Genomic DNA, 25,379 nt, shown 5'->3' on the forward strand with positions numbered 1-25,379 from the left:
AAACCACCCACTACACTCACGGAGTGGTTGGCATTAGGAAGGGCATCCATCTGTAGAAACTCTGCTGGATCAGACTGGAGCCTGGTGCAGCCTCCTGGCTTCCCAGACCCCGGTCGAACCAACCAACCCGTGCTAGCATGGAAAAAGGACGTTAAATGATGATGATGAAACAAGGGCCACAAACAAAACTACCTCTATTAGTGCTCAAGAAAACTCACTTCAGTGATGCCCAAATGGGCAACATTTCAAAGTGATCACCGACGGCGGAAGTTCTACTCCAAATTACACTTATTTTCTGGGATGAATGCACAATAGCACACTGTGGTGCACTAGAAGCCTTAGATAGGTCACTAAGGGATATTAGAAACAATTCTGCTGTTATGGGGGGGGGAGGGTAACTGTTGTCCACACAGGAGATTTGTCATACCATGGGGAACGTGAGCTATTGAGATCTATGCATGTCTGGAGTCTTCACCTCTGTGGAAGTTTCTTATTTCTTTATTGCCCACTATGGGGCTAAACACAGAAGGAACAAACAAGAACAGACAGAGGAATTAAGTCGATTACATCGACCCCAGTGCATAACTGGTACTTATTTAATCTACCCCGAAAGGATGAAAGGCAAAGTCGACCTCGGTGGAATTTGAACTCAGAATGTAACGGCAGACGAAATATGGCTATGCATTTTGCCCTGCGTGCTAACGTTTCTGCCAGCTCGCAATGGAAATGCAGTTTAATGCATTTTCATTAAACTTTTGGTCATGTCTCTTGACCCCTTACAAAACCTCCAACACTAGCAGAAGGTAGGCAGTATCAGATTTACCCAGAAGTTTGGCAGGCTGATATTCAAAATCTAGGGGGCATCTGGCCAAAGTACATATATAATTCTTGTTGTAAGAGCAGGTATTTGAAGGAGGAGCTTCACAAGTGGAATAGCCATTGGGCCTGTCTTTATCTAAACCTGACACTTGAAGGAGGAAGGTATTCTCAAACTGTGAACCTGTCATAAGCACTTGCAGCAAATTGGTCTCTGTTAAGGACACTCAATGACCAAGTGCAGTGTTGAAGGAGGTCTACCACTCAGTAAACTGCAGCTGGATTTGATAATAATAATGAAATTATTGTATACAGTGCTCAGGTGCATCACAACTTGTCAAAAGTGCATATAGAGCATATGCAGTACAAATGTCTGGAAAGGGAACAGTGTATGAGTCAGATACATGCTTGCGTGTGTATGGAGGGGAGAAAATCAGGTGTAGTGTTGGTGAATCTCAGGAAGCATGGAAGTTTTGAAGGATACAGTACTCTGACAACTAACAACTGATGCTGGCAGTTTGTTCCTTGCTTCAGCAATTCTTAGCGTGAAAAAATGTTTCTGAAAGTCATGGGAGCTGTGCTGTTTTCTGACTTTGTAAACATGTCCACGGGTGTTAGACAGGTGGAGTTTGTAAAGGTGCTCAGAGTTATTGTTTGTAAGATGGTTAATAATTTTATGGGTGTCTGCTAAGCCATGGCAAATGCCTGATGCACAAAGACCCAAAACAAACACTGCAAGCTATCTCCTCCGATGCTCTAACATTTCTTCTAGTCCACTGCATTAAATTGAGACTTTATTTATTGACCCAAGAAAGATGAAAGGCAAAGCTGCTCTTAGCAGGATTTGAACTGAGAATACAAGAAACCTGAATAGATATGACAAGTATTTTGTCTGATGGTTTAACAATTTTACCAATTTACCTCATTAAAAATCTTGGGATTAAATCCTTTCATAGGTCTGTGTCAATTGAAGCAAGACTATATCTAGGGATAAAATTTTCCCTTTAAAGCAAAATGACAAACATTTCCTTTGACAGGTGTGGGGGTTGTATGAAGTAGTGGTATGACATAGTGGCACCAATGGAAATTTAGTCTTTACATTGTTGTTGTTGTTGGGTGCCAAGAGCACAATCCGAGCGTGATCGTTGCTAGATTAGCCAACCGGCTTCCGTGCCAGTGGCACGTAAAAGGGCACCATTCGAGAGTGATCATTACCAAAGTCGCCTTACTGGCACTTGTGCCCATGCTAGTAGGGTACCAACTGCACCATCTGAGCGTGATTGTTGCAAGAGCAGCCAGCTGGCTTCCATGCCAGTGGCATGTAAAAGGGCACCTTCAAGCATGATCATTACCAATGTCGCCTTACTGGCACCTGTGCTGTTGGCATATGTAAAAAGATTCGAGTGAGGTCATTGCCAGTACCGCCTGACTGGCCCCCGTGCCGATGGCACATAAAAAGCACCCACTACACTCTCAGAGTGGTTGATGTTAGGGAGGGCATCCAGCTGTAGAAACTCTGCCAGATCAAGATTGGAGCCTGGTGCAGCCATCTGGTTTGCGAGCCATCAGTCAAAATCGTCCAACCCATGCTAGCATGGAAAATGGACGTTAAATGATGGTGATGATGATGTTGCTGCTTAGCCCCAGTTTGGCTGTGATTGAGCAGAGACCTATGATTAAAAACATTCTAGCCATGCAACCCTCCTACTTTTTTTGAGTCACAGTATATCTAGGATAGTATTATCTGATATGCCTTCCTTTTTTTAAAATATAGTAATGGATAGAGGATGTTGCTGCTATTTCTGGCAGGTCTGATGACTATGTAGAAGTTTTCCATTGCTCATTTGTGTTCTTGTTGTATATATCAAAGCAACATGTCCATCTGTTGGTACTCCTCCATGTCCAATCTCTACTCACCAGAGCAGTTAGTAACATCACTGCAAGGCAATAAAACAATAATCAGTCACACAATGCTCCCTCTGCTAACAATAAGGAATTCCTAAAAAGGAACCTCAACATCAGCAGGTCACAACCTGGGGGTGTCTGAAGAAAGTACCGGGCATCCATGAGTTGAGTTCAAAATGTATTAAGTAATAACAGACTTTTCAAAAGTCTGGGTTCTTGGGAAAATCTATTTCAGTAAAAGAGGTCTTAGGTAGTGAAATGTCTGAGTAGCTATATATTTCATCATCATCGTTTAACATCCGTTTTCCATGCTAGCATGGGTTGGACGGTTTGACTGGGGTCTGGGAAGCCAGGTGGCTGCACCAGGTTCCAGTCAGATCTGGCAATGTTTCTACAGCTGGATGCCCTTCCTAACACCAACAACTCCGTGAGTGTAGTGGGTGCTTTTTATGTTCCACTGGCACGGGTGCCAGGTGAGGCTGGCAACGGCCATGATTGGTTGGTGCTTTTTACGGGCCACCAGCAATGAAGCCAGTCAAGGCGGCGCTGGCATCGGCCACGTATGGATGGTGCTTTTTAGGTGCCACCGGCACAGGCGCCGGAGTAGGCTGGCAACGGCCACGATTGGTTGGTGATTTTACGTCCCACCGGCACGGAACCCAGTCAAGGCGGGGCTGGCATTTGCGACGTACGGATGGTGCTTTTTACATGCCATCAGCACAGGGGAGACTTTTTTACTCTTTTACTTGTTTCAGTCACTTGACTGCGGCCATGCTGGAGCACCACCTTTACTTGAGCAAATCGACCCCAGAACTTATTCTTTGTAAGCTTAGTACTTATTCTATCAATCTCTTTTGCTGAACTGCTAGGTGACGGGGATGTAAACACACCAGCATTGGTTGTCAAGCGAAGTTGGTGGGGACAAACACAGACACACAAACACACACATGCATATATATATATATATATATATATACATACACATATATATGATGGGCTTCTTTCAGTTTCCGTCTACTAAATCCACTCACAAGGCTTTGGTCGGCCCGAGGCTATAGTAGAAGACATTTGGCCAAGGTGCCACACAGTGGGACTGAACCCAGAACCATGTGGTTGGTAAGCAAGCTACTTACTACACAGCCACTCCTGCGCCTATATAAATATATATATATTTGTTCAGGGTTTTATTCTAATCCTTTACTATTTAAACTGGTCATATCTGGCCCAAATATTCTTATCTGTTTCATGTTCAAAGTGGCAGATCTGGCCTCTTACAACTACCCTGCAATGTCATTTTTAAAATAATTAATCACATCATTGAGCGGCTGTGTGGTCAGTAGCTTGCTTACCAACCACATGGTTCCAGGTCCAGTCCCACTGCATGGCACCTTGGGCAAGTGTCTTCTACTGTAGCCTCGGGCTGACCAAAGCCTTGTGAGTGGATTTGGTAGACGGAAATTGAAAGAAGCCCGTCGTATATATATATATATATATATATATATATATAGGTGCAGTAGTGGCTGTGTGGTAAGTAGGTTGCTTACCAACCCCACGGTTCCGGGTTCAGTTCCACTGCGTGGCACCTTGGGCAAGTGTCTTCTACTATAGCCTCGGGCCGACCAAAGCCTTGTGAGTGGATTTAGTAGACGGAAACTGAAAGAAGCCCATCATATATATGTATATATATAGGCATAGGAGTGGCCGTGTGGTAAGTAGCTTGCTTACCAACCACATGGTTCCAGGTTCAGTCCCACTGCATGGCACCTTGGGCAAGTGTCTTCTACTATAGCCTCGGGCTGACCAAAGCCTTGTGAGTGGATTTGGTAGATGGAAACTGAAAGAAGCCCATCGTATATATGTATATATATAGGCATAGGAGTGGCTGTGTGGTAAGTAGCTTGCTAACCAACCACATGGTTCCAGGTTCAGTCCCACTGCATGGCACCTTGGGCAAGTGTCTTCTACTATAGCCTTGGGCTGACCAAAGCCTTGTGAGTGGATTTGGTAGACGGAAACTGAAAAATCCCATCGTATATATATATATATATATATATATATATATATATAATATATATATATATAATATATATATATATGTATGTGTGTGTGTATATGTTTGTGTGTCTGTATTTGTCCCCCCAAATCGCTTGACAACCGATACTGGTGTGTTTAGGTCCCCGTAACTTAGTGATTTGGCAAAAGAGACCAATAGAATAAGTACTAGGCTTACAAAGAATAAGTCCTGGGGTCAATTTGCTCGACTAAAGGCGGTGCTCCAGCATGGCCGCAGTCAAATGACTGAAACAAGTAAAAGAGTAAAAAGAGAGAGTATCAAAGTCTCAAAACTATAAAATAATGTAGGATTTAATTTGTCACCTATTTAACACCACCATCTGGTCCTTGGCTATCTTTTAAAGAAACCCTTAAATATTATGTTTCTTTATTAGCAACACAGGGCTGCACGCAGACAGGACAGATTACAAAGTAGAGCTTTTCTTTTTGGGGAGAAAAAAAAAAGTGGGGCAGGTTTTCGATCAAAAGGGATCGTAAAAGGGAAAGAAAAAAACAATGAATAGGGATCGTGTATCACAGAAATGTCATGGTGTAAAGTGTAAAGGGGGAAGCAGATAAGGTTTATTCGTGGAAAGAAAAGCCTATGGAAAAGACCACGGTAACCTCGGTCAATAATGTCATATGTTACCACATTTGTTTGCAAGTAGGTAACCCTCTGTTTTAAATTTTTCCTTGGTTTGTGAACTTGCTTATTACCATCACTTTGTCTTAGATACCTTTTACAGAAACGCTTGAATATTAAACCTCATTTATTAGCTTGTTTAGCCCTGCACATGGTCCCTTCATGTTTTTAGCAAAGTCCCATTAGCTTTTAGATTTTATGAACATATTTAACGTTATTACCTGGTCCTTGGCTACCTTTTGTAGAGACCTCTTAGATAGCACACTTCACTTGTTAGCCTGTTTAGCTCCAGTACCTGGTCCTTATATGTCTTTGGCAAAATCCAGTTTGTGTCTGGCTGAGAGTAACTTACCCTCGTTAGCTCCCCCTCTCCCCTCTGAATATCAATGGCACATGTGCCAGTGGCATGTATAAAAGATTTGAGTGAGGTCATTGCCAGTACCGCCTGACTGGTCTCTGTGCTGTGGCACATAAAAGGGCACCATTTGAGCGTGATCATTACCAACGTCGCCTTACTGGCACCTGTGCCAGTGGCATGTGTAAAAAGATTCAAACGAGGTCATTGCCAGTACAGCCAGACTGGCCCCTGTGCCGGTGGCAAGTAAAAAGCACCCACTACACTCTCGGAGTGGTTGCCATTAGGAAGGGCATCCAGCTGTAGAAACTCTGCCAGATCAGACTGTTGCCTGATGCAGCCATCTGGTTCGCCAGTCCTCAGTCATTCATCCAACACATGCTAGCATGGAAACGGATGTTAAACGATGATGATGATGATGAAAACCAAAAAAAAAAAGAAAAAGAGAGAGAAGCTAACTATGAATGTTGTTATACTCACAAAATAAACAAGATAACGCCAGCGCTCCATATGTCTGCAGGAAAACCGTACATGGAACCTTGGAGGACTTCAGGAGCTAAAAAAATTACAAAAACAAGCTTAGTATTGTTTTAATATTTTTCTTTGAAAGGACAAAAAAAAAAAGTTGTTTTTTTAAAAGAGTATTTCACAAAGTGGACATATGAGATTAAGAGAACTTAAAATGAAAATATATATATGAAAACAAAATACTTAATTTTTTTTAACAATTCTACTTTTATTTTGTTATTTAGAATGTCATGCCCCAGACACATACACATCATCATCATAGTTTAATGTCCGTTTTCCATGCTAGCATGGGTTGGACAGTTCGACCGGGGTCTGGGAAGCCAGGAGGATGCACCAGGCTCCAGTCTGATCTGGCAATGTTTCTACAGCTGGATGCCCTTCCTAATGCCAACCACTCCGTGAGTGTAGTGGGTGCTTTTTATGTGACACCGGCACAGGTGCCAGGGAACGCTGACAATGGCCACGATTGGTTGGTGCTTTTTACGTGCCACCAGCACAGAAGCCAGTCAAGGTGGTGCTGGCATCGGCCACGTACGGAAGGTGCTTTTTAGGTGCCACCGGCACAGGTATCACAACTACAATTTCCATTTGATTTTTTGATGTTGATGGTGATGTACTTGACTCAATAGGTCTCCTCAAGCACAGTATTATACATTATAATAATAATGATGAAATTATTGTATACAGTGCTCAGGTGCACCACAACTTGTCAAAAGTGCATATAAAGCATATGCAGTAATGTACAAATGCCTGGAAAGTGAACAATGTATGAGTCAGATACATGCTTGCGTGTGTATGGAGGGGAGAAAATCAGGTGTAGTTTTGGCAAATCACAGGAAGCATGGAAGTTTTGAAGGATGCAGTGCTCTGACAACTAACAACTGATGCCAGCAGTTTGTTCCGTGCTTCAGCAACTCTTAGCGTGAAAAAATGTTTCCGAAAGTCATGGGAGCTGTGCTGTATTCTGACTTTGTAAACATGTTCACGGGTGTTAGACAGGTGGTGTTTGAAAAGGTGCTCAGAATTATTGTTTGTAGGATGGTTAATAATTTTATGGGTGTTTGCCAAGTCAGCTGCCAGACGTCAGAGTTTCAATGTATCCATGCCCAGGGAAGTAAGGCGTTCAGAATATGGCAAATGCTTGATGAAGGGTATTCTCTTGGTTGCACGTCGCTGAACGGTTTAATAATAATAATAATAATAATAATAATAATAATAATAATAATAATAATTGTGTACAGTGTTCAGGTGCACTACAACTCATCTAAAGTGTATATATAATCAGGTGTAGTCTCGGCGGATTTCGGAAAGCATGAGGGTCTTAAAGGATGCAGTGTCATGGCAGTCAACAACTGACGCAGGTAGTTTATTCCATGCTTCAGCAACTCTGAGCGTGAAAAATGTTTCCGAAAGTCATGGGAGCTGTGTTGTTTTCTGACTTTGTAGGCATGTCCACGTGTGTTAGACACATGGAGATCAAAAAGGTGTTCAGTGTTGTTGTTGGTGAGGTGGTTGATAACTTTGTGGGTGTTTACCAAGTCCGTCGCCAGACGCCGGAGCTTCAGTGAATCCATGCCTAGGGAAACAAGGTGCTCAGAATATGGTAGGTGTCTGATGGAGGGTATGCGTTTGGTTGCACGTCTCTGGACAGATTCCAGGAGGTCAATGTTCTGAGCAAGATAGGGGTTCCAAACTGATGATGTGAATTCCAAGTGTGGTCGTACCATAGCTGTATACAGTTTTAAATAGATGGCTGGAGAGCGGCTAACAAAAGTCTTGCTGAGTGATGCCAAGACACCCTCGGCCTTCTTGACAATTTTAGAGATATGCTTTCCAGACGATTATCAGGAAGGATGTCTTGAGTGATGTTCTGTTGGTGTCGTTTACTCCTTGAGTCAGCTATCATTGATCAGAATTTAGGATCAAAAGCATTCCATCCATGACCATCCCATTTTTTTAAGTATATCTAGGAAACATAACCTTAACCCATGCCAGCATGGAAAGAAAACAAACTGATGATGGCGAATGTGCCCTTCACATTTTTAAGAGAGCAGGAAATGATTTGAGAGAAATTTGGTTGCTTTTTCTAGCAGGTCAAGCAACCATCACATTTGTTTGAGTGATGTTCAGTTGGTAGTGTAGTTCAAAAGATTCAGAAAGCAATAAAATGATAAGAGCTGTTAATTATTTTAATTTGTTTTATTATCATTTCCTCTTTTTACTCTTTTATTCGTTTCAGTCATTTGACTGCGGCCATGCTGGAGCACCACCTTTAGTCGAGCAAATTGACCCCAGGACTTATTCTTTGTAAGCCTAGTACTTATTCTATCGGTTACTTTTGCCGAACTGCTAAGTTACGGGGACATAAATGCACCAGCATTGGTTGTCAAGCAATGTTGGGGGGACAAACACAGACACACAAACACACATATATATATACATATATACGACGGGCTTCTTTCAGTTTCCGTCTACTAAATCCACTCACAAGGCTTTGGTCGGCCCGAGGCTATAAGCAGAAGACACTTGCCCAAGGTGCCACGCAGTGGGACTGAACCCAGAACCATGTGGTTGGTAAGCAAGCTACGTACCACACAGCCACTCCTGCTATCAATTGAATTACGAAACAATGCCTTTCTCAAATTTTGTTTTAGCTGTGTGTGCTGAAATTGGTTTCCATGAAAACTTTGTTCTTTTTTTGCAAAAGTGTGTGCACATCATCATCATCATCATTGTTCGACCGTGGTCGAGACAATGGAATGTACTATGTTACGCCAGACTTCACACTCCATCATAACATTACGAAGGTCCTGTTGTTGGATGCCTGTATCCCTGGAGCGTACATCAGGGTAGGAGAGTGTGCGCCCTCCGGTATCGCGAGCAGATGGCTTCCAGAGGAGATGAGTAGAAATTACCTCGTTTTCAGCTCTACAACAATGTCCAGCAAACTGGACTCTTCTACCTTTCACAAGAGATGATACAGTGTGTGCACAGCTAGATGAGCAACCGGTCGTTTTGTATGTAATTATACATGTAAGTAATTGTTGCTCTGTTTCAAGTGTGGGTTAAGAATAATGGTGATGATGATAATGCTGGTGACAATGCTGGTGACAAGGTTGACAATAACAATTCTTAGGAATTACAAAACTATTTACAAACCACAGTAGCTGGGTGTACCACACATTGACATACTCAGAGTGCTTGTCGTCATGATCTTTGATAAACCAAAATCAGCTGAAAATGGAAAATGGAAAAAAATCGATGTCACTTGATTGGATATTTGATCAAATATAGTTTTGACAGCAATTGCAGCATGGAAGGTGTTTATAAGCCATTTAAGAAACACACAAAAGCCATTAGATTCACATCAACATTTAAATTTAATTTGTCAAAATATTTTCGTTGCTTTGAGACCGCAACCTGTTCACTTACAAAATTCCATGGTACATCCTGTTGTGTGCGTGTGTGTGTATATATATATATATATATATTATGGAGATATACTTGCATAGCAAGTGACCAGATCTGAGATCGTGTGCTGGGATGAAAACAATTGCAGTGTGGAAGGTGCTTATAAACAACACAAAAACCATTAGATTCACTTCAACATTTAAATTTAATTTGTCAAAATATTTTCATCACTTTGAGACTGCGACCTGTTCACTGACAAAACTTCGTGTTTTTGATAGGGTCATTGTAAATTATTGGCTCTGTTCTTGTTGGTCACTAAACTACGACAAGTCACATTGATAAGAATATACACCCTAGCTGTTGAGGGAACCTGTGGAAGAGGTAGACCCAAGAAAACCTGGGATGAGGTGGTGAAGCATGACCTTCGAACATTAGATCTCACCGAGGCAATGACTAGTGACCGAGACCATTGGAAATATGCTGTGCGTGAGAAGACCTGGCAGGACAAGTGAGACCATAACCCGTGCCCTTTACCTGGGATGTCGCCAGTCCACTTATGCATACCTTTCCTTTTTGGGTCACAAAACTCTGCTTGCGAAGACCTGTTGAGGCAAGTGAAATCGAAATCAATCAAAAAATCAATGGAAATTGTAGCTGTGATACCAGTGCCAGTGGCACGTAAAAGGCACCATCTGAACCTGGCTGATGCCAGCGCCACCTCGACTGGCTTCCGTGCTGGTGGCACGTAAAAAGCACCCACTACACTCACGGAGTGGTTGGTGTTAGGAAGGGCATGTAGGTTATTTATACTCGGAATGGTCAAATGGATGGACTGAATTACGACAGGACATGTAGATGGACTAAATCAGGCAAGTCATGAAGCTGGACAAAACTAGGACAGGTCATATAGATGGACTTATATCTATATAAACACACACACAGACACACACACATACAAGCACACACACATATCATCATCATCATTTGATATCTGTGTTCTATGATTGTGTAGTTTGGACAGTTTGACCGAACCTGATGTATCCATGGACTGCATTGTGCACTAATGTCTGTTCTGGTATGGTTTCTACAGCTGAATGTCTTTCCTAATGCCGACCATTTTACAGTGCGGACTGGGTGCTTTTCTTAATGCTACCTGTACGATTGAGGTAACCATGCAGCCCGTAGATCTACCAATTCTACTATATGGCTCAGAAACCTGGACGTTATCAAAGAAGCTTGAGAGGCGGTTGGATGGAACTTACACTCGCCTCCTTATGCGAGCACAAAATCTCTCGTGGAAGCATCATCCAACCAAAGTAAAAATATATGGGAAATTACCACCTGTATCATTTCTTGTGAAAGGTAGAAGAGTCCAGTTTGCTGGACATTGTTGTAGAGCTGAAAACGAGATAATTTCTACTCTTCTCCTCTGGAAGCCATCTGCTCGCGATACCAGAGGGCACACACTCCCCTACCCTGATGTAATCTCCAGGGATACAGGCATCCAGCAACAAGACCTCCGTGATGCTATGATGGACCGTGAAGGTTGGGATGGGGTAGTACAGGTTCCTGTAGAAGATCTGTAAGGCTACATACATCTAAAAGGAGAAGGGGAGAGGAAGAGCGACTGAATAGTATGAGGAACTGCAAGAGATAAATAATGGTGACACAGTGCCTACATGCCCTCCACCACAAGACATAAGGTGAGTTGAAGAAACAGTTTGCAAGATTGTATGAGAATCAGGGTGGGGGAGACACACTACCAGAATGGGTTGGGTTGAAGGGCAAATGAGCAAGGAGCCATGAACTGGAGTGAAAATCAAATTCGATGACTGGCATCCATGCTAGCGGGGTACAAAGAGAACTATACGAGGATGATCATTTGACAGAGCGGCTAACCGGCTTCCGTGCCAGTGGCACATAAAAGGGCACCATTCGAGTGTGATCATTGCCAGAGCAGCCAACTGGCTTCCATGCCAGTGGTATGTAAAAGGGCACCATTCGAGCGTGATCATTACCAACGTCGCCTTACTGGCACCTGTGCCGGTGGCATGTGTAAAAAGATTTGAACGAGGTCATTGCCAGTACCGCCTGACTGGCCCCCGTGCCGTGGTAGATAAAAGGCACCATTCGAGCGTGATCGTTACCAACATCACCTTACTGGCACCTGTGCCATTGGCATATGTAAAATGATTCGAGTGAGGTCATTGCCAGTACCGCCTCACTGTCCCCCGTGCCGGTAGCATGTAAAAAGACCCACTACACTCTCGGAGTGGTTGGCGTTAGGAAGGGCATCCAGTTGTAGAAACTCTGCTAGATCAAGATTGGTGCCTGGTGCAGCCATCTGGTTTGCCAGCCCTCAGTCAAAATCGTCCAACCCGTGCTAGCAAGAGTGTAATGGGTGCTCTTACGTGCCAGTTTGGTGGAACTGGCAACGGCAAAGCCCAAATGGTGCTTTTTATGTTCCACCTGCACAGGAGCCAGTCCAGCGGCACTGGCGACGACCTCGCTCAAATGTTTCACGTGCCACCAGCACAAGTGCTAGTAAGGTGACGTGGTAATGATCAAGCTCGAATGGTGTGTTTAACGTGCCATCGGCACGAAGGCCAGCTTGTTGCTCTGGCAATGATCTCACTCGTATGGTACTCTTAGCGCTCCACTAGCACCGGATGCCAGTCACCGAGTTCAATTGATTTCACGTGCCTCAACAGGTCTTCACAATCGAGTTTGATTTCGACATATAAAACGAAATAAAAAGTATAAATCATAGAGCTGAGCAAAAATCCCCTCTATAGAAGGTTATTAATAAGTGCAATGTAAACAGACCACAGGAAGGGGAAGAATGTTATTGATATGACATAGCTTGGTTGGTAAAATCATCACTAGTAAGCATAGATCTTTTATCGTTTACTTGATTCAATCATTAGACTGTGGCCATGCTGGTGCACAGACTGGGTACATGTACACACACACACACACACACACACACACAAAATATAGTCATGAAATATAATATAGACTAGCAGTATCGCTCGGCGTTGCTTGGGTTTGTTTTGACCCTTTAGAATTAAAATTTTTAAAAAGTAAAAATTTTGCATTATGTAACTTGTTATTCTCTTTAAGTGAACATTTTTCTAGCTGAAATACACCGAAAAATGGCAACACAGCAGTCAAAAAACCGTAAAAAATAGGGATTTTCATAGAAAAAAAGCACCTTTTTGATGTAAATAATTTTTGGTGTTAACATGGTCTGATTTGAATTTTCTCTCCTACAGAAGGAAGAGCAAGCCTTCTTCTATCAAATTCTCAATTTTGGTCATCTTGCGCCACAGGGTCTTGGAGGAGATAGTGTTAGTTGAAGGCTACCAAACCTGCCACACTCAGACAACTTCGGCTTTATATATATAGATTAAGAGCACTTCCCGTTCGATTTTTGAGGCGATTCAGTCTGCAAAATAATTCTCTCATTTTGAGCTATTTTTTGACACCATTTTCAACTGAAAACTCCTTAAAAAGGCACACTCAAAACTGCTAGAATTTGCATTTTTCAAGCTGGAGAATTCAAACTTGCTCCAATCGATTCAGGAAATTTTTCTACATATATGCCCATATTTTGTTTTTTGAAAAACTCAAAAATTGAACGTGTTTTCACTCCATTTTTCCGTTGCATTCTCGTAAACACACGCACAGTCACGTATAGAATCTAACATGTTGCATGAACACAACTCAAGGCAATAGTGTATGACATTCACTCACTTGCAGAAAATGCATTGTTTTGGGCCTTTATTATCGAGATAGAGACTTGAAACTTACTCTGGCCGTGACTACACCACGCCTTCTATAGGTGTGTAAATTTTCAGCTCGATCCTAGCACGTCTAGTGCCATTGAATCCTTACCAAAGCCAAAGTGTGCAAGTTTTTTTCCTCTTTTATATAGGTAGACAAGAGGAGAGACCACTTAGTGGATCCCTTATATGCTAAAAATAATATTAACTTTTACTCTTATTATCTTTTATCATGCTTTGCTACCTTTTATACTATCAGGTTTGGTGAAATTATTCTTAAAATTATTAATTGCTTTTTTAACTACTTTTTTATTTCTTTATGTTCAATTGAATTAACAGCCAACTCTCATGCTCGTATGCATGCACACACACAATCACACACACACACACTCCACACACGCATATATTATTTCGCAACAGATAAGTAATCTTGATATTTAAGTACAGTCATTACTTGGAAATGTAATCATTGAATCTACTGAGTTGTTCCCCTTACAACCTATCTATTTCTGAATGCTGAAATATTTTTAAAAAATCACTCTTTTTGCCATAGCAACCACATCTTTATTGCTTGCGAATTTTAACCATCGCGGGTCGCATCCTCACCACGCATTTAGTATCCCTGCCAATTTTCAGCTCGATCCTAGCACATCTAGTGCCATTGAATCTTTACCAAAGCCAAAGTCTGCAAGTTTTTTTCCTCTTTTATATAGGTAGAAATAAGTATAATAAATTTGCTTTGATATATTTTTGTAATGGACTTATCAAGTTAACTGTTACCCATTTTCTTACAGACCTGATCAAGTTATTCATTTTTCAACAGTAGAAGAGAAGGAACCTAAATCAGTTGTTCAGAAAAGTCTAAACATGATTTTGTTTTTAAACAACACATCTGAAAAAGCAACATGTTTCGAAACAGTTGGAATTTCAACTCTTTAGCATTTCGACTCCACTGTCAAATGTAATGCTTATTTATTAATTTAGGCAGGGTGCAAGAGAGACATTGCGAAGGTATGGTCATGTGGTGAGAATGGATGAAGATAATTGTGCGAAAAAGTGCCATACCCTGGTGGTTGAGGGAATCTGTAGAAGAGGTAGACCCAGGACAACCTTCGAACATTATGTCACACCGAGGCAATGACTAGGGACCAAGACCTTTGGAATTATGCTGTGCGTGAGAAGATGCGGGAGGACAAGTGAGACCATAACCCGTGGCCTTTACCTGGGATGTAGCCAGTCCACTTATGCATACCTTTCCTCTTTGTGACACAAAATTCTGCTTGTGAAGAGCTGTTGAGGCAAGTGAAATCGAAATCGATCAAAAAAAAATCAATGGAAATTGTAGTTGTGATACCAGTGCCGGTGACACGTAAAGGCACCAACCGATCGTGGCTGTTGCCAGCCTTTCCTGGCACCTGTGCCGGTGGCACGTAAAAATCACCCACTACACTCACAGAGTGGTTGGCATTAGGAAGGGCATCCAGCTGTAGAAACACTGCCAGATCAGACTGGTGCCTGGTGCAGCCTCCTGGCTTCCCAGACCCCAGTTGAACCATCCAACCCATGCTAGCGTGGAAAACGGATGTTAAATGATGATGATGATGATTTATTCACATTATTTTGCAATTAATTAAGAGATTTTGATGATGTATTTGTTAAAATTTTAGAATGGCATTGTAAGGTAGGTGTGAGAGACTGGATTTAGCCAGTTTGAACATGAAATAAAAATATTTGGGCCAGATGTGGCTTCTTTAACCCTTTCATTACCATATTTATTTTAAGGTACTCTGTGTTTCTTTCAATTAATTTTAAATATAACAAAGAATTTAGTAAAATAACTTAGTTATCATTAAGTTAGTGTCAGGAACATAAATTGTGACTAAGGTTTGGTGGAAGAGTTTAATTCTAAACTTATGAAAACAAGACATTTGTACTCAGAGCTAGAAGCAGTTTCAGGTGGGTACTGTATTTCTGTTGAGATGCTCTGTGTTTCTTTCAATTAATTTTAAATATAACAAAGAATTTAGTAAAATAATTTTGTTATCATTAAGCTAGTGTTAGCAACATAAATTGTAACTAAGGTTTGGTGGAAGATTTTAATTCTAAACTTATGAAAACAAGACATTTGTACAAGAGATCCAGAAGCGGTTTCAGCCAGGCTGGTATTGAAAGGGTTAAATGCTTACAGATTAACAAATATAGCAGTAAGACAACTTACCAATCTTAAGGATAGAATTTTCATCTTTTGTGCAGTAAAGTAAATTCTCAGGCTGTAAAGAAAGAACAGATTCCATAACTTTGAAACGCAGAGACTGCTTCCATCTCACCATTCACATAATGATTATCATCGTTGTTGTTGTTGTCGTTGTCATTGTTTTATGCCCATTTTTTTCATAACACGTGATTTCTAGTATGTGCCAGTGGCACATAAAAGGGCACCATTCGAGCGTGATCGTTACGAACATTGCCTTACTGGCACCTGTGCCGGTGGCATGTGTAAAAAGATTCGAGCGAGGTCATTGCCAGTACTGCCTGACTGGCACCCGTACCGTGACATATAAAAGGACACCATTCGAGCATGATCGTTACCAACGTCACCTTACTGGTACCTATGCCGGTGGCATGTGTAAAGGATTCGAGCGAGGTTGTTGCCAGTACCGCCTGACTGGCCCCCGTGCCGGTGGCACATAAAAAGCTCCCACTACACTCTCGGAGTGGTTGGCATTAGGAAGGACATCCATCTGTTGAAACTCTGCCAGATCAAGATTGGAGCCTGGTGCAGCCATTTGGTTCGCCAGTCTTCAGTCAAAATCGTCCGACCCATGCTAGTATGGAAAACAGACATGAAACGATGATGATGATGATAATCCTAAACTGTGGATGTTGTACAAGACTACCAAGTTCACACATTTTATTGTTTTCATTTTATTTTTATTTACAAAAATACAAAAAAAAAATTTCAAAAAAATAGTTTAACAAGAGAGTGCTTTCTACCATTGTCTCATCATCATCATCGCTTAACATTCACTTTCCATGCTGGGATAGGTTGGATGGTTTGACTGAAGATTGGTACTTTTTTTTTAAGACAAAATTTATATTATTTGCTCTCAACCAAGCTCCAAGTGAAATATGGTAGACAACAAGTGGACAGAAGCATGTTGGTAATATCATTATAGGTGCTGTGTGGTTAATTTATTCCGTTACCTGGCATTACACTACCATGTGGTCCTTGAGTGCCTTTCCTAGACTATTCTCTGTTGCAATGATTCAAGCCAAGCCTGTGTTCTAAGGATACCATTCCTACCATCCTCCTAACAACTTCAGATGCAGTAAAAAGAGTCTTAGGTCATGTTTTTCTGTGGCTAAACTTCTTTTATCTATCTATCTATCTATCTATCTATCTATCTATCTATCTATCTATATATATATATATATAATAATAATAATAATAATTTGAGGGAATATTATTCCTAACTTACAGGGAAAAGTTCAATTTAGAAATACTAAATCAAATTTCAAAATATATAATATACTAGCAGTATCGCCCGGCGTTGCTCGGGTTTGTAAGGTAAATAACTATATAAGCATTTTTAGAGAGTTATAGCCAAAAAATAGCAAAAAAAAATGCATTAAAAATGGAAAAAAAATTATGGTAAATTTTTTTTTAAATCGTTGACTCATCGTAGACATTTTCTGTTTTGGTGTCTTCAAGCCATGAAGTCGTTGTTCTAAAAGAACGCTGGTCTCCTTGACAACGCATTACGACGTTGATTTCCTTACACTCCCTTCCCCACAGCTTCACGAGGGAGGGAAGAAGGGGGAGAAGCAAACAGGTGCAGGTGTGAGCGTGGACGCCAACTCCGCCGCCATCGACACACGAAAAAATATGCATTAAAATGGAATAAAAAATGATGTTAAATTATTTTTAAAATCGTAGACTCATCGTAGACGCGCGCTAATACCCAGACGGGCTCAATATGAATCACAACTATAAGATACCCGAATTTGGTTAAACTGCACCGCAAAATGTGGGAGTAGTTAGGAATCTAAATCGAAGGGGACAGACACTCACACAACTACAGTTTTATATATATAGACTAGCAGTATCGCCCGGCGTTGCTCGGGTTTGTAAGGGAAATAACTATATAAGCATTTTTAGAGAGTTACTTCCCTTATAGATGCCAATTCGGGCTTTCTTAGCCATTTCTGTTTTGGTGTCTTCAAGCCATGAAGTCGTTGTTCTAAAAGAATGCTGGTCTCCTTGACAACGCTTTATGACATTGATTTCCTTACACTCCCTTCCCCACAGCTTCACGAGGGAGGGAAAAAGGGGGAAAAGCAAACAGGTGCAGGTGTGACCATGGACGCCAACTCCGCCGCCATCGACACACGAAAAATTATGCATTAAGATGGAATAAAAAATGATGTTAAATTATTTTTAAAATCATAGACTCATCGTAGACGCACGCTAATACTCAGACGGGCTCGATATGAATCACGACTATAAGATACCCGAATTTGGTTAAACTGCACCGCAAAATGTGGGAGTAGTTAGGAATCTAAATCGAAGGGGACAGACACTCACACAACTACAGTTTTATATATATAGATATTTCTATTATATGTAATTTTCTAGATGGTGTAATTTAATTGTTCATTTTGAATTGATAAAAGGTGGTTTTTTTCTAAATTATATATATATATATATATATATACACACATACACACACATATATATAAACAAAATGATGTGAAATAGGGCAAAATGTCTGCAATGGATATGAACTTACAACCAGTGAATTGGTAGTCCAATACATCATCCACTCTACCATTTTACTCTTTGAACTGGAGAACAAGCTAATCACTGCAGTTTGTCAGGAAAAATATATCCTGTTCGCTGATAAATGGTGTGTATGATCTACATACCTAGATCAGTTCAAAAATGCCTCAAACATATTTGGACTGATGATAACATTGCAATTTTACTTATCACTGCTAAGGGCTCCTCCTCTGTAATTTACTTATGGTGAGCCACTGTATAGAACTTCCAGTCACAGTATGGTGACTGGAAAGCCATAATAGAGTCAATCTCTGCAATCAGCCCGGAAGAGCTGCCTATCTGGTGTCTGTCATCAAAGAGGAAATAACTACTCTGAAATACTAGCAGCTCACAGTTTGGGTAGGTGGCGCTGCAAGCTGATCTAGGTGTATACACACCATTTGTCAATAAATGGGATATACAGGGTGTCCATAAAGTCTCTTTACAATTTAAAAAAATTATTACAAAGGCAGCTGATGAGATATTTTAACCAGATTTGTTTTATTTTAATAATTGTTTATTAAAGTTTTTATTGATATTAAATTTTTGTGTTTCACATACTCTGTTGATGGAAGGGAACTGATTCACTGAACCCCTATAAAATGAGGATGAAGCATTCCTCAAGCGAGTTTGTTTTAGTGATGAGGCGACTTTTCATGTTTTAGGGAAATTAAACAGACACAATTTGAGAATCTGGAGATCAGAACACCCCCATGTGACTAGGGAGCTTCAGCAGGAGAGTCCAAAAGGGAATGTGTGGTGTGGAACCATGTGCAATCAAATAATTGATCAATTTTTCTTCTACGAGGCAACAATTACCGTAGATTTTTACCTCGACCTTCTGACCGAATATGTGGCAGCACAACTGATTGATTTACAACCAACCATCATTTTCCAGCAAGATGGTGCACCACCACATTGGGGACAGCATGTTCGTCAGTTCCTGCGTTTGCCAGATATCACTCCCTTGGACTTCTTTTTATGGGGTTATGTAAAAGATATCATGTATCAAACAAAGATACGAGACAATGCTGACTTGAAGCAAAGATTTGTAATGCCATTGCCACCGTTGATGAGGCTATCCTACAGCGAACATGGCAAGCATCGAGTACCGTCTTGGTGCCCATATTGAGGTCTATTAAATAACAGTTAAAAAAAAAACTTTAATAAACAATTATTACAATAAAACAAATCTGGTTAAGATATCTTGTCAACTGCCTTTGTAATAAAATTTTAAAATTGTAAAGAGACTTTATGGACACTGTATTTTCCATGACAAAATGCAGCGAGTACCTCAACCATATTCAGACTGATAAGAACATTACAACTACAATATAATTGTTTAGCATTTGGATTAGTCTGTCAAATGTAATGCTTATTTATTCACATTATTTTGAATTATCATGTGTTATCACATAGCTTCAATATTTCCATGATATCAAAATCAAAATCAAATTCGATGACTGGCATCCTTGCTAGCAGAGTGCAAAGAGCACCATGAGTGTGATCGTTGACAGAATGACTAACCGGCTTCTGTGCCAGTGGCACATAAAAGGGCACCATTCGAGTGTGAACATTAGCAGCGTCGCCTTACTGGCACTTGTGCCCGGGCTAGTAGGGTGCCAAGAGTACCATCAAAGGGTGATCGTTGCCAGAGCAGCGAACTGGCTTCCGTGCCGGTGGCACGTAAAAGGGCACCATTCGAGTGTGATCATTATGAAAGTTGCCTTACTGGCATCTGTGCCGGTGGCATGTGTAAAAAGATTCGAGCGAGGTCATTGTCAGTACCGCCTGACTGGCCCTTATGCTAAACAGAATAATGTCTTTGTCTCTCGCCAACCTCCAACAATCTTTCCCTCACCCAGCTGACAGTTTTTTGTACATTTTTGTGACGAAAAATACACCTTTTGTGGCAGTTATAATGAAATTGCTTTCTTATATTAGGGTAATAAGGTTTTTCAATAGAACATCTTTACCCCCGGGAATTACCGGGTACACCAGCTAGTATATATATATATATATATCCCTCATCTGGTGGTCAATGAGGAAACTAGGGATAGATGAATGGTTAGTGAGAGCTGTGCGAGCCATGTACAGGGACGCTGCTAGTAAGGTGAGGGTTGGCAACGAGTACAGTGAAGAATTCCGGGTAGAGGTAGGGGTCCACCAAGGCTCAGTCCTCAGCCCCCTCCAATTTATCATAGTCCTCCAGGCAATAACAGAGGAATTCAAGACAGGATGCCCCTGGGAGCTCCTCTATGCTGATGACCTTGCTCTAATTGCTGAGTCACTATCAGAACTGGAGGAGAAGTTTCAGGTGTGGAAGCAAGGTTTAGAATCGAAGGGCCTTAGAGTCAATCTAGCTAAAACCAAAGTTGTAATAAGTAGGAAGGTAGACATATCACAAACGCCTTCAGGTAGATGGCCCTGCTCGATCTGTAGAAAAGGTGTAGGTAGAAACTCTATAAGATGCACCAAGTGTAAGCTATGGACACATAAGAGGTGCAGCAATGTCAAAGGAAGGCTAACTAGGAAGATGGTTTTTGTATGTGGCAGATGCTCAGGAACAATAAACACTGAAAATGCTCTGAGACCAACTTCCGTCACTTTCCAGGGAGAAAAACTAGAAATAGTTGATAGTTTCCATTACCTAGGTGACCAAGTCAGCAGCGGGGGCGGGTGTGCTGAAAGTGTAACGGCTAGAGTAAGAATAGCCTGGGCAAAGTTTAGGGAGCTCTTACCTCTGCTGGTGACTAAAGGCCTCTCGCTCAGAGTAAAAGGCAGACTGTATGATGCATGTGTACGAACAGCCATGCTACATGGCAGTGAAACATGGGCCGTGACTGCTGAGGACATGCGTAAGCTCACGAGAAATGAAGCCAGTATGCTCTGATGGATGTGTAATGTCAGTGTGCATGCTCGACAGAGCGTTAGTACCCTGAGAGAAATGTTGGACCTAAGGAGCATCGGTTGTGTTGTGCAAGAGAGACGATTGCGCTGGTATGGTCATGTGGCGAGAATGGATGAAGATAGGTGTGTGAAAAAGTGCCAATCCCTAGCAGTGGAGGGAACCTGTGGAAGAGGTAGACCCAGGAAAACTTGGGACGAGGTGGTGAAGCACGACCTTCGAACTTTAGGTCTCACTGAGGAAATGACCAGCGACCGAGACTTTTGGAAATATGCTGTGCGTGAAAAGACCAGGCAGGACAAGTGAGTCCAGCCCACTTATGCATGCCTTTCCTCCCTTGGACACACAAAGACCTGTTGAGGCAACCGAAGTCGATATCGAACCTCATCCGACGACAAGAACCTATGCCAACCCCCCTTTGCTTGCGAAGACCTGTTGGAGCAAGTGAAATCGGAATCAAAATTGAACCAATCCTATGACTGGCACCCAGCAGATGCCAGGACCCCTGGACTGGAGATACATAAAAAGCACTATCCGAATCGTGGCCGATGCCAGCGCTGCCTCGACTGGCTTCCGTGTTGGTGGCACGTAAAAAGCACCATCCGAATCGTGGCTGAAGCCAGTGCCGCTTCGACTGGCTTCCATGCAGGTGGCACGTAAAATGCACCAATCCGACCGTGGCCAATGCCAGCCTCGCCTGGCACCAGTGCAGGTGGCACGTAAGAAGCACCCACTAAACTCACGGAGTGGTTGGCGTTAGGAAGGGCATCCAGCTGTAGAAACATTGCCAGATAAGACCAGATCCCCGGTCGAACCGTCCAACCCATGCTAGCATGGAGAACAGACGTTAAACGATGATGATGATGATGATATGTGTATATATATATATATATATATATATAAGTTCAACAAAATTTAGATTCAGATGAATATGGTATTTACGTTAAAAGCACCAGAATTTTGTATGGTATTATCCATATAAATCAAATGGGGTGAATATAATCAAAATAAGCAACACTGATGAAATTAACCTCTCTGTCTATATATCTACCCTCTTTGTAATGTTGGCAAATGAAATAAGTATAAAAATGTGCATTGTCCATTTAATTAAAAAATTCTATATGTGGCTGAAGATTGCTCGACATTTTAAAACTAATGTAATACTTGCATTGTTTAATAAAATGAAGTAGCATGAAACGATTGTACTACACTACCTTGGATATCCTTGTTGTTTATTTTGATTATAATCACCCCATTTGATTTATATGGATAATACCATACCAAATTCTGGTGCCTTTAAATTAAGTACCATATTTATCTGAATCTAAATTTTGCTGAATAAATATATAAATCTTATCTCCCACTGCTGTTTCATCAAGCTATTGCTAGGAATTTTCCAAACAATTCTAGATATTACTCTATAATTAATTCACATAAGGTTAGGATAGGTTTTTCAAACACAAAAAATCTCTTGCAAATTATATCTTCTCATAATAACAAACTGTTAAATATTAATACATTTACTAATATTAACATTAATTTAGCTAATACCATCCAACCCTCTAGAAATATTAATAACAAGGTTATTGTATCTGAAGTCAATTCCAATAGAATTAAATTTATGTCAAGTAACTCTAAGATTAAAAATTCTATATACCAGTGTATAATCAGTACTCGTAATAAAGTACGATTTTACATTGGAAGCACATCGTTAGAGTTATCTAAAAGAATTTCTAACCATTACTCAACATTTAGGGATAGAAATAAACGGAATAGTACCGGTCTCAGCAAACTGATTTGGGATTTAAAAGACCACAATGAACAATTTCATTTAGAATGGTTGATCCTCTCAATTTCGATACCATATGACAAAGGCAAGAAATTCTGTCTTCTCTGCAATTCTGAGCTATTTTTCATTATTTTTTCTAAAAATACTCTAGTAAACACGGTTATAGAATGAGCATACAGATGTAAGCATTGGCAGAAACATACATTTAGTGCATATAAGTAGTCTCTATCATTATATATAATTTAAACTTTAATTTCCTTTATATTTAACATTCACTATCAATATCCCTACTCTTTCTGTTAGCTACTTATGACGTTATATCATATAACGTTTTTTTAAACAATATTAATAGCGTTCTGTCTATCGCTATACAAATCCATCATTTTTTGCTAAAATGTCGTATTGACAAGTTTGGTTTTTTTCACTTTCCCGAAGAGAAGATTGCATTGTTTATACCATTTATTCTTTTGAATAGTATCAGTGGAATTTTCGAAACATGTGTCGAAAGTAAAAATAGTTGTTTAAACCTGCGTTAACTCCATTTTTTATTCATATATATATATATATATATATATAATAAAAGTCTTGCCCAATCCATGTAGGTAGGAAAACCAAAGAAAGAAATCAAGGAAATTCATAGACACAAACCTTTAAGTCTCTGTGAATGATACTGTTTTGGTGGAGATACTGGATATGAACAAAATATGGTAAATATTTAGCTTTCTCAAAGAACAAGAGGAATTATAACTTTATAAATATTGACATATCAAACTGGAACAACAACAATAACAATAATTGTAGTTTGGGCAGAAAGGAGAACAGTTTTGAAGGCGAGGGGGATGCGTTGATGCCAATCAGTTAATGTAAAGCCGGAGCAAACAGCACAAGTCACTTTTTTAGACACATCATCATCATCATCATCATCATTTAACATCCGTTTTCCATGCTAGCACGGGTTGGACAGTTCAACCAGGGTCTGAGAAGCCAGGAGGCTGCACCAGGCTCCAGTCTGATCTGGCAGTGTTTCTACAGCTGGATGCCTTTCCTAACAGCAACCACTCCGTGAGTGTAGTGGGTGCTTTTTATGTGCCAGGTGAGGCTGGCACAGAAGCCAGTCAAGGTGGCGCTGGCATCAGCTACGTATGGATGGTGCATTTTATGTGCCACCGGCAACAGTATCACAACTGCAATTTCCATTGATTTTTTTTTTATCGATTCCGATTTTGATGTTGATGTACTTGACTCAATAAGTCTCCTCAAGCACAGCAGGTCACGTGCCACCGGCACAGAAGCCACTCAAGGCAGCGCTAGCATCAGCCACATTCAGACAGTGCTTTTTGCTTCAACGCTTATTATACCAAACCACTGCCATTTGCCAACCTGATGATGAGGACGATGGTGGTGGTGGTGGCGGTGGTGGCAATGATGAGGATGAGGATGATCCTTACTACTAAATGCACAAGGCCAGCAATATCAGAGAGAAGTAAGTTGATTACATCAACCCTCTAACTCAACTGGTTATCATTATATTGACTCTGAAAAGACAAAAGGCAAAGTTGACATTGGTGGAATTTGAACTCAGAACGTAATGATGTATGAAGTGCTGCAAAGCATTTTGCTCAGTGTGCTAATCATTCTGTCAGCTCGCCTCCTTACATAATCATTTCAAATTTTGGTGCAAAGCTAGCAATCTTAGAAGAGTGGTGAAATCAATTATGTTGACCTCAGTCCGTCAATGTATTCTATTGACATCATAAGGATGAAAGGTAAATTTCACCTTCGTAGTATTTGAAGTCCAAATGTAAAGAACCAGAAAAACTGCTGTTGAGAAATTTTGTCCAACATGACAACAATTCTACCAGTTTGCCATAGAAATAATAATAATAATGATAATGATAATGATAATGATAATAATAATAATAATAATAATAATAATAATAAGGCACACAGAGCTGCGCTCGGTGGTGAAGTGAAAGCACGCTATAAAAATAAAACTACTGAATAATAATGATAATAATAATAATAAATGTCCTGATCCAGTACCAGGCAGTGGCTCTCATGACTTCTGATCTTAACTGACTGGAAGTGTTATCATGTACATTGTTTTGTCTTGGTATAAAAGATGGGTTACAGCAAATATTCTGCTCAATACCACAGATTTGCTTGTCAGTTGTTTGACCATAACCAGTTGAGCATGTCCCTTAGTGGCTGATGATATATGCATCTCTGATCATGAGCAGAAGTAGTGGGGGAGCATCATAGCCATGTGTTGAGAGGGATTTTTTGGCGTTTGAATGATTCACCTCTGGAAACATGGGTGTTTCGTTCAACATCCTTAAACAACACTTATTCAGGGACCTTTTGAGCA

The 25,379-nt window shown here is 40.8% G+C and overlaps 1 protein-coding gene across 1 annotated transcript in view; it reads right to left on the reverse strand.

Annotated features, from left to right (window-relative positions):
* LOC115218059 (calcium/calmodulin-dependent protein kinase type IV) overlaps positions 1 to 25,379 on the reverse strand; it is a 107,638-nt gene that overhangs the window by 22,751 nt on the left and 59,508 nt on the right. The window contains exons 6-9 of the mRNA XM_029787828.2: positions 23,660 to 23,698; positions 15,714 to 15,765; positions 9,459 to 9,533; positions 6,252 to 6,327 (exon numbers count right to left, since the gene is read on the reverse strand). Of these exons, the coding sequence (XP_029643688.1) occupies positions 6,252 to 6,327; positions 9,459 to 9,533; positions 15,714 to 15,765; positions 23,660 to 23,698 (242 nt within the window). The remainder of the gene's footprint in view (positions 1 to 6,251; positions 6,328 to 9,458; positions 9,534 to 15,713; positions 15,766 to 23,659; positions 23,699 to 25,379) is intronic.

Source organism: Octopus sinensis, linkage group LG12, assembly GCF_006345805.1.
Source record: "Octopus sinensis linkage group LG12, ASM634580v1, whole genome shotgun sequence".
Classification (NCBI taxonomy): Eukaryota; Metazoa; Mollusca; class Cephalopoda; order Octopoda; family Octopodidae; genus Octopus; species Octopus sinensis.